At 31.2% G+C, this 10,262-nt stretch overlaps 3 protein-coding genes across 3 annotated transcripts in view; 2 read left to right on the top strand and 1 right to left on the bottom strand.

The window, feature by feature from the left end:
* Positions 1-3,724, top strand: part of LOC108776699 (BRCA2-interacting transcriptional repressor EMSY) — a 7,644-nt gene extending 3,920 nt beyond the window's left edge. The window contains exons 5-13 of the mRNA XM_018543389.1: positions 52-301; positions 1,108-1,347; positions 1,443-1,571; positions 1,705-1,859; positions 1,986-2,102; positions 2,201-2,380; positions 2,558-2,829; positions 2,913-3,022; positions 3,161-3,724. Coding sequence (XP_018398891.1) covers positions 52-301; positions 1,108-1,347; positions 1,443-1,571; positions 1,705-1,859; positions 1,986-2,102; positions 2,201-2,380; positions 2,558-2,829; positions 2,913-3,022; positions 3,161-3,354 — 1,647 coding nt within the window. The 3' untranslated portion in view covers positions 3,355-3,724. The remainder of the gene's footprint in view (positions 1-51; positions 302-1,107; positions 1,348-1,442; positions 1,572-1,704; positions 1,860-1,985; positions 2,103-2,200; positions 2,381-2,557; positions 2,830-2,912; positions 3,023-3,160) is intronic.
* Positions 3,725-6,128: 2,404 nt separating this feature from the next.
* On the bottom strand, positions 6,129-8,340 carry SmB (small ribonucleoprotein particle protein SmB). Its single transcript, XM_018543400.1, has 4 exons — positions 8,200-8,340; positions 7,743-7,866; positions 6,809-7,343; positions 6,129-6,392 (listed from the first exon to the last, which is right to left on the bottom strand). The coding sequence occupies exons 2-4, from the start codon at positions 7,743-7,745 to the stop codon at positions 6,280-6,282; spliced, it is 651 nt and encodes a 216-aa protein (XP_018398902.1). The 5' UTR covers positions 7,746-7,866; positions 8,200-8,340; the 3' UTR covers positions 6,129-6,279.
* A 581-nt stretch (positions 8,341-8,921) lies between these two features.
* Positions 8,922-10,156, top strand: LOC108776710 (uncharacterized). Its single transcript, XM_018543404.1, has 3 exons — positions 8,922-9,180; positions 9,275-9,524; positions 9,857-10,156. Exons 1-3 carry the CDS (start codon positions 9,058-9,060, stop codon positions 10,081-10,083), a joined length of 600 nt encoding a protein of 199 aa, XP_018398906.1. The 5' UTR covers positions 8,922-9,057; the 3' UTR covers positions 10,084-10,156.
* The last annotated feature ends 106 nt before the right edge of the window (positions 10,157-10,262 follow it).

Here is a 10,262-nt window from a genome sequence, read left to right on the forward strand (position 1 = left end):
ATATATATTATATATTTATTTTATTAATTATGTTTTTTGCATAATTCATAGAATTCAAATTTGATTGAGAATGAGACGATAGATAATAAAGATGTACTTGATAAAGTTACTGAAAAACCCAAGGAATTCTCTCGAAAACGGAAATCTCCTTCTCCATTGCCAACGGCACCACCGAATAAAGTTTTAGTAATATCTGAACCACCAAACCATATTTTGCAAACTTCTGAAAATAAACAATCACAAATACTACAAGTAACCAAACATCAAAATTTTGCGTTAATTAAGGTTAACGAGACCTCAGGTTGGTTTCTTTTACTTCTTTCTACTTTTATGTAGATTCGTTGAAAGTAAAATATTATCAATTCTGAAAGCAAAAATATCAATTCTGTATATATACTGGGTAGGAAACGAATTACTTAATATAGAACGATATTGATTGTTTTGGAACTGATCTGTTCAACAGCTCTTTCGCGCGTAAACTAAATGTTTTCATCTTATTATCTCATAGAGCAAGAGTAAGGAAAAGTAAAAAGAATACAATTTTCTCAGTAACTAGTTGTGCTGGTCTATTTTTTCTGTCTTACTTTTTCTTACTTAACAAGATGATAGAAATGGAAGCGTTTAGCTGGCGAATAAAATTGGACTGACCTGTTTCAAAAATGATATCAAGTCTAAAAATATACTAAGAAATTATTTTATTTATATTATTAAAAAAATTATTGTAATCGAAAGAAAAATATATACATGTTTAAAAATTATTGCTTTTTCTAAATTATAAATTATGTGATAAATCAGTGTTTTTTTCTTTTTGGATAACAAAAATTTGTTTCTGTATTCTAATAAATCTTATCAATGTTGCTAAAGGATTTGTGGATTATAGTCGTGTTGTGATCCATTGCTAATTCTAATGTTTCGCGTGAACCTTATCATTCACTTCGTCAGGGTGAGAAGCGCACTGATGCCAATATCAATATTAGATAACCCGCAAACTCTTTTGCACTTATAAAGAAAATATCCGTGAAAGCCTCAAAAATATTATAAATCTTATATCAATATATTTTTTAAATGTTAATTAATTTTTAATTATTTTTTTTATTAAACTCACAGATTCTACAGAGAGCACAACAGTATCAGAATATCCAAGTGAGTGCACTACAGTTTCATTAAATAAACATGTAGTTATTACAACAACTTCCATATGCACAAATCACGTCAGCAATCCTAAAATAGTAGCAAGCACTGATCAGAGTAAAATTAATACCAAAGTAGTGCCGGCAATATCAAACTGTATATTGAGCATAAATAAAGTGCATTCAAGTAAAGACGCACAATCTCAAGATAGCACAAGTATGCACCTGTATCAAATTTACAGCGATTTAATTTCATAACATACGTTTAATTTCTGTGCATTGTAAACATGAAATTTTCTTTTATTGTTGCAGATGGTATACAGAAAACTCAGGCTGATAATATTCACTCATTATTATGTGAACATAGTTCAAATTCATCACCTATAATGGGCTCTAAGACACTTTGTGACCCAATTATACAAAATTATACTAAAATGACAAGTAAGATGATAAGTTATATATATATTTTTCATAATTTATAAGAATACTTAAAAAAATTGAATGATATTTTATAATTATTTTTATAATTGTGAAGTATGTAAAAATGTAGATAATAGAAAATCTAAATCCTCAGGCACTCGACTTCCACAATCAATACCTGTATATCCTGGAACCACAGTATCAAACGGTCCTGGACCACCTCAAGTTAAACAAGTCCCCATAACATTAATGTGTACAAAACTGCCATCCGAACAAATTGTAACTTTTGATCAATCCACTGCCAAAACGGTAAATATAAATGATCAGTTCTGTTTAATTTTATAATATATTTTAAAATTGCGATAAAAAATGATGTAGAAACATTTTATCAAGAGTATATTATTATGTTACTATATATATATTAATTTATTTTAGGGTATTTTTCCTAAGAAAGTTATAAATATGCCTCATTATACTAACACTAAATTAAATAAAGCTAACGTAATCGTTATCCAGAAGGCAAAATCTGTAACACTATCACACGCAGGCAAGGTATTCTAATAAATATCAAGAATACAAAGATAAATCAAAGAATAAAAGTTAAAGTTGAATAGATGTCATTGTATTAATTGCTTTACTGACCATTTCAGGAAGTGTTAGGGAAAGTAATAATGGAAGGAAAAAATCTATGTGTTACGAGCCAACATAATGCAAACTTGATTAACGTTCAACCCCATCATATCTCTCTGAATAATGGAGATCAAACGAAGACTATGCTGCCAATTACAAACTCGCCACAGAATGCAGAATCTGTCAAAACGAATATAAAGGTGATTTAAAGATTTTAATGAAAATTGGCTCATTGCCCTTATTTCATTATATTAGTTGTTTAATACTTATTGAGCCTTATCATAAATATTTGAATATAAAGGTGTTTATTATATCTTATCGTTATTATTCCGTTTAGTCTGTTGTCTCCTATGTGCACTTACAATTATATTTTACAGTCTGCAAAAGCAACGGTTGTGTCTGTCACGCGTTTTCGGGACGATATTCAGGAGAATAAAGTTCTCTCGCAATTTTTCGATTCACCTGCCAGTTGTAATGTTGAGTCCAAGACTTCAATACAGAATATAAATGCATGTTTGCCAAAGGAAGAATGCAACAGCGATAAAAATACGATAGATCGAGAGTTACTAAAAACAAATTCCATCACCTCCGTATTAGTAGAAGCAATGCGCAGATCAGCTCAGAAAAATAGTAATAATATCGAGCATAGGTATATAATAAAAATTCTTGATATCAAATCTTTAAGAATTTATTGAATATTTTGATCAATAAACGCTTTTTTTTCTCTTGTAGGAAAAATAACGATGTTAACGCAAGTATAAATTCTCAGGACACGAACCTGCTAGAATCTTCAAAATCGTTGGAAAGCAAGGAAATACTTGTCAAGCCAAAGCAAGCACATGGTATGTTACACAAGTGTATAAGAATGTTGTGTGTGGGCGCGCGTGTATCTTTCATAGTTAAACTTAATTTTAATGAAAAATGAAATACGTCATTAAAATCAAAGCAATGATTTGTGAAAAGTCTGTATTCAATTACAGATGATGTTGAAGATGATGCTCGAATAGAAAAACCTAACGAAAGTGTGGATACGTTTGATGCGACGTTAGAATCGACAAATAAGAATTTGCAGAGCTTCCAGTACCTAACGGATAATGACGAGAATCGCGATTTAGAAAAGTCGTCGAGATCAATGGTGACTGTAAACCAAATGGATGAGCATGACAACTCGTAACATCTAAAGATCTCGTGTTATCACTGAACTATAATACAACTGGAACGCCGTGCTAACTGCATTGCTGTGCTAACGTATTAGTTGAAAGAGTATGGCATGGCAAGATAGCATATTTGACAGGTATATCTTTTTAATTATTTACGTATACGCCTAACGTAACGTTACATTGGGTGTCTTCCAACAAGCGACACACATGACACGGTGTGACACAGTGTATCAGTACGTCCTTGTTGTTCGCCAATGTTACACAAGGATGAGATGATCACTGTATCGCACCGTATCGCTTGTTGGAAGGCACATATTCATATTTGTTTCAAATCACTCGCATATATTTATTACTATTTATCGGTAGTTTAAAACTTTCTAAATGTACGACAAAGAGAGGTATCCTCTCGATTTGCTGACTTTTTTTCTGTCACATATTCTGGTGACCAGTACACGTTCCAGTTGTATTATAATAATTCAGCGCGTTATGTGTGTGTCGTAATTATTATAATTACACGATGGCAAGGCTGATACTTTCGTTTCCGAAAGCGTACTGATGTATTTAACATGTATAAGTATATATGCGTATGTTTCTATATATACGTATGCTATGTTTAACATTGTTGCTCCTCGGAAAATTTCGACGATCTCGAAAGGATTGAAAATAATCTTTTCATTATTATATGTACAAAATGAATATAATTTGATCATTTGTTAAGATTCTGATATTCGAACATATTGAATGATATTAGTACTGTATATAAGTGCCAAATTATACAATCTGCCATTAATTTATATTTTTGTAAAGAATCATGCGCGTTTATTCATTTATCATAATTCCAATTTGCAATGTAAATTATTTCTTCATCAGCTTTTAGAATTTCTCTATTTAACAAATAACAAATTCGACTGTTCAGTTAAAAAATTTATCAAATTGAATCAATGCAATTACTAAATTTTATGTTACATGGCGTAAGAAAATGTAACTGAATGTGTCAAATTACATACACACTTGAAAATCATTTTGTACTTCAGTTTGTAAATATGTAAAACATTTTGTAAATGTGATATTATGATGTTAAGTACGAGAAGTTTGATTTTGTGAATCTGTCACTTGCTCATACCGTCGCAGCGGCATTGTAAATATTTTGTATATATAAATGTACTGACATACTCGGATTATTCTGAGAAAAGACGTTGGGTGGATATATACATACTTTCTTCCACCTTATCGCCATTAATAAATTACGAATGTTATTGGAAATTTAATGATAGTATTAGTTATTAATAGCGAAAGAGGGAAGTATCGTTTTTTGCTATTTTTTAATAAAACTTGCTCATATAGAGCAACAGTTTGCTCTCACCTAAGAGAGTATAACAGGAAAAGGCTATATTTTTTGTAAATGAAATAACACTGCCCTTCGATTTGCAATATCGATGTATTCTATTACTTAGAGTACCTAAACTTTACTATATTTTATGCAGTATTTTATCAAGTTGCAGAATACTTTTGCCTACATTCTTATCATACGAATTTGTAAGTAGCTATTCTTCATCGATATGTGAATTGAGATAATTACATTTTCTCAATTAAATATATCTGACATGTACTAATTGTGAGTGTCTCAGATTTTTCGTATCAAAAGATGGTAGCAGTAACGCTTCGCGCAAAGTATACGTAAAAATATAGCAATCAGAAAAGACGTTATAGTGCATTCTTTACCAGAATGACTTGAAAAGTTAAAGCGAATAATTTGATCCTTTGTCTTATAATATTGTGTGAGTGAAATTCGTGATACGCATTATATAAATCCAAGAAAAAAAAACACGAGTGGAACTCGTGGTAAAAATTGTAGACAGACTGCCAAGCAAACTGTTTATAAAACAAAATTATATCTACAAATTATAAAAAGATCTTTCTATTATTGTTCTATTATATTTCTCGTTTTATATTATAAAATTTATGTAAAAGTATATATGATGAAAGTATAATTTTATATTATTACTGAATATTTGATGTTATTTTATAAAACAAGGTTTAAACATTTCTTATCACGGTATCATTAGCTTTGAGACGATAAACGAAGGGAAACTTAATGTATTGTTAGACATTGGTTGTTCCAGCGCGCGAACGACTTTGTTTCTAATAAGTTAAATTGTAAGGCAAAGGATTAATTAGTATTAAAAAAATTTTTTTATCAATTTTTAACTTAATTCTTAATTTTAATAATTTTGATGTAAACAAATTTTTTTAACAATTTCGATGTAAAGTTCTGTTACCGAGTAATATATTGTATGTAAAAGATATTTTAAAAACGGTGCACACATACAGTATCCACTCAGTGGCAATACTCTCATTTAGAAATAAAATTTATAGATGAGAATTGATGCAATAAATCAGAGATACTCTGTTCTGTATATATGATAATACTAGTGCAAACTATGTACATATACAACAATGATATTTACAGTTAATTGCAAAAATAAAAATATTTAAACGTGAACAAACTGATCATTTGTTGTATCTGAATATTTAATTACATATATTTATAAAATTTGTATCATAACAGAAAAAGCTTTATGTTGGACTGAAGATATATTATAATGCTGTCAGAAAAGGTTTACTCTAGAGGCACATAGAAAATCTATTATCTAAAATCATAAATTTATTTTTAATCAATTTAACTAAGAGATTATACGAGTTACAAGTTCCTAAATGTAGATAATGAACATTACCTGAGCAGACTTTATTATTTATTATATTAATCTTATTAAACTGTTTACATTCACACAAGAATTTTACAAGAACTGAAATGTATAGTATATTAATATTACAAAAGAATTTCTTGTCCTTGATTATTTTGTTACGTCGGATTGGCTTGAGTGAATCCGTTAGAGCGTAACAATATTATTATAAAATATCTTTTAATAATATGGTAACTAATATGGACGAGGTGGGCCACCGCGCATCAAACCTGGAGGCGGGCCTCTCATGCCAGGTGGTCCCATCGGTGGACCACCACGTCCTATAGGTGGCATTCCGGGTGGCATACCTATAAGATTACAAAAATATATATATATACATATACATATTTTGTAATTATTTCTAGATTAAATAATTTAATAATTTTGTAAATTAATACATAAAATATGTACTACTAATACATTAGATTTTTATAAATTTCATTGATGAAGAATTAAACAAAATATTAGATTTATATCAGATATATATTACATAATAATTGTATTTAATAGAAGAATAAAAAAACTTCTTTTAAATATATTATAAAATATATGTTAATCAGCTTGAATAAAAATATCATGTATGCTAAATATTGCAATATGAATTTAGCAAAAGAAGAAACAATTGTTTATCAAGTTATTCTTAGATTATGTAAGAGAATAAAGAAAAAGGAAAAACAATGATATTTCAAAAGAGTAGGGTTTTTTTTAAGAAAAAAAATCTTACCCATCATTCCAGCTGGTGGTCCCATCATACCTGGTGGCGGTCCACCAACTGGCATACGTGGTGGACCGCCAGGATGTATTTGAGGAGGTGCCGAGACTTGACCTCTACTGCCAGGTGTCATGATTTGTTGGGATGGGCCTCCGACACCTCTGACTGGTCCCTGAAGTCCAGCTGGTACTCCTGCAACATTTGCTGGCATACCTCTGCCAGCAGCACGAGCCATACCTGGTCCTGGTGCAGCTCCTGGGATTGGTACTCTAGGCAATCCTTCTTCAGGAGGCGGTGGACCTTCTACCGTCAAAGAAACAATATTCTCGCCGCGTAGAAGCACAAAGCCTAGCACACGTTTCTCTTCTCTCTCTGGTTGCTTTGTATTTTTCGGCTTAATCTTACGAAACTCCTCACAGTCACCAAGTATCAGATTCATATGTTTGTCAAAGGCCTTAAATGTACCTATAAATGTTCTAGAATCTTGTAGAATGATCCTAACCCTATAGTTTATATGCTGTAGCATCTTATTGTTCTTGCCGATAGTCTGAAAATATTAAATAATTTGTTATTAAAAATATGTATATATTATTATGTCAACAATTTTATATTTATTTAAAAATAAATTATTTAAATACAATTTACAAAACTGAATAAATATTAACAAAATAATAATATTAAAAATAAAACATTTTGTGCTATATAATAAAAACTATGCTTTTAAACAAACGGAAGTTTTAGAATTTGTTCCATCAATGTGTATCCAACTTTGTCGGAATAAATAAACGTTATTATCTTTGAAAGTATGAAAAACCTGCTGTATACGTATATTTTTTAAATATATACTGTTCATTCATTATCTTTGTTTTCTAATATAAATTATATATAATTTTTTGTTTATTATATAAAAAACTTGTTCGGAAAATTAATCCAACATTTAACTTACCATTTTGGCGCAATTGGTAGCACACACAAGCAAAGCTCTTCTTTTTCTTCTTCCTTAAATAATGGCTCCCGCCTCCAAGTCTCCAAACAATTAAATAGGAGGTCGATACACGGCCAGATCACGTCTTTAAAGTAAATCGTACAAAAATATGAAAACGAACGGGTGATGCAATAGGCTTGTTCTTTTTGCCTGCACTGTCTGCACCAGTTCAGACAGTGCAATAAGTTGAAGTGAAACAAACGTATATCTGTTTCACTTCAACTTAATGCACTGTGGGCACAGTGCAGAGAAAAAGAACAAGCCTATAATGCTCGCGAAAATGGCGTTGCTCGACCGGTTTCCGGTCGCCTGCGTCTACGGCGTCGTCACATCGCAATAACGCGCGTCATAAGAGCTCTAGTCGTTGAAAAGTACAAAATGACGAACAATTGAGACGAGCTCATCCGCAGACACGCACCTGTGTGACGCAATGCACAGTCAAAGTCGGCAACACTTTCAAAAATATACAATGGAAAGCACCCGAACCGAAACACGTCCGTCACCGTCTCGGTCGAATGATTCGTCGGAACTCATAAGCAAAGCACGTGTACGTGTGACGTGACCATGATGGAAACACAAATTACAAGATGAAGCATTCCGTTCCGTAGGATGCGCAGTCGTTCATGTCACGTGATGTCATGAGCCAATCCACTATATGTGGATGATATATATAAATAGCACCAAACCAATCAGCGCGCGATTCGAGTCACATGTCATGTTGGCGACTCTCTTATTACAGGCTTTCTATGTGCATACCTTTACCAGTGATGAGGCTTTTTCTTGCCTGCACTATCTGAACTTGTGCACACAGTGCAATAAGTTGAAATGAAATAAACATATATCTGTTTCACTTCAACTTATTGCACTTTGTGCACCAGTTCAGTAAAAGAATACCCATTCGAGTGGTCTCATAAGGGGGGGGGGGGGGAGTTCAATTTAAACGAATTCTAAAGTCGCTAAAAGATAGGGACCGAGAATTAATTTGTACACCTAATATAATTGTTTAATGCTAAATATTTTTTACTTGTTTAGATAGAATTTTAATTGTATTTTTACATAATTTCTTTTACATGTAAAAACGCAAGTATCGTTGCGGCTAAAAAAATAATTTCTATAGTAACTTCACATTTTTCGCGCAAATGTGCTACATTCACGATCTATAGAGAGATGAAAGTTCGATAAGGTCAATGAAAAATCCACTCGGTTGTCACTTCGTCAATTTCTCTGTATGTAGTTTTAAATGTTATAAATAATTTATTACGTAAATTTCGCGAATATGCATATCGAAGGAAAGCAAACCGTTCAAGTTTTAGCTGCTCCCTGCAAATCGAACACCATTAAGCCTATCATTAAACATGAACAATCTCAACGAGCAGACAATTCTAGCTTGTACAGAAAAGTAAAAAGGAAAAAATACCATATAATACTAAAAAAAAACTTATTGCGCAAAATAATAATAAGAAATACATGATTCATAATTTTTATTATTATAGATTTTGGATGAGCCCAAGTATTCCAGCAAAGATAATTTATCTCTTCAATCTTCAATAGGCATGATTAATGCAGAAGAAGTTCTGAATACATTAAGCCAGACTGAAAATTTAGGTATCGGGAAAGATGATAAATCTACATCTGAAAGTAATATGATTCAACAATTTGAACATATTTCATGGAAGTATAAAAATCCATATAGCGTTTCTATTACCAATCATATGGATTATGGAAAATCTAGTCACACATTAGGTAAATAAACATCTAAAAGAACATAATGTGATTATACTAATGTATATATTAGTATAATTGATTATTTAACAGTCATATGATAACCTTAATTTATAAATACGCTAGTCAAGTAAGTAATCATTAAATTTTTTTATTTATTATTAGGATACAAATCTTATTTGATAAAAATTTTGTCTGTAGCATTAAGTCTTGCACATAGATATAATTACAATCTTATATTGACGATAGATTAAAACAAATTTTGATACAAGTTGATATAATGTACATAAAAAATATTTTTTAAAAAGTACAAATTAAACACTAGGTAATTGAATTATGTTGTAACATTGTAGAGAATATTTTCAAAGAGGACGAGCCCCAAGAAGGAAGAGCAAAGCAAAGCATTCTCTTCAATTGTCGAGAATATTTAGCTACCTATCAGGAATCTTGTGGTACACCGCGTACCGAATATTCCTTCGCTGCTTTGATCGTAATAATGGCTCACGCTACGTTACGATCTTTGTTGGGACTGATATACATGATCATTAATGTCGTTCCTGTTATTCAGGTGATTATATAAGCACTTTTCTAAATCTTCGGTCAGCGAATCGAAAGTAAAGAATTAAAATGTGTATTTCTTGAAATATGAATTCCAGATGTTTTCCTTCATATTGAGATTCGTGTTAGACAAAATAATAGATATACGCAGAACTAAGAATATTCAGCAAGTAGCCGTGAAACTCACAATTTTCGTCATAC

This window comes from Cyphomyrmex costatus, unplaced genomic scaffold (assembly GCF_001594065.2).
Source record: "Cyphomyrmex costatus isolate MS0001 unplaced genomic scaffold, Ccosl1.0 scaffold374, whole genome shotgun sequence".
NCBI classification, from domain to species: Eukaryota; Metazoa; Arthropoda; class Insecta; order Hymenoptera; family Formicidae; genus Cyphomyrmex; species Cyphomyrmex costatus.

Bases quoted from the DNA above. Each gene is read 5' to 3' on its own strand.
- LOC108776710 (XM_018543404.1), top strand. From the start codon at position 9,058: ATGCATATCGAAGGAAAGCAAACCGTTCAAGTTTTAGCTGCTCCCTGC. The intron at 9,181-9,274 runs GTAAAAAGGAAA...TTATTATTATAG, and splicing joins ATTCTAGCTTGTACAGAAAA to ATTTTGGATGAGCCCAAGTA. The intron at 9,525-9,856 runs GTAAATAAACAT...GTAACATTGTAG, and splicing joins AAAATCTAGTCACACATTAG to AGAATATTTTCAAAGAGGAC.
- SmB (XM_018543400.1), bottom strand. The intron at 6,393-6,808 runs GTAAGATTTTTT...GTAATCTTATAG, and splicing joins ACCACCAGCTGGAATGATGG to GTATGCCACCCGGAATGCCA.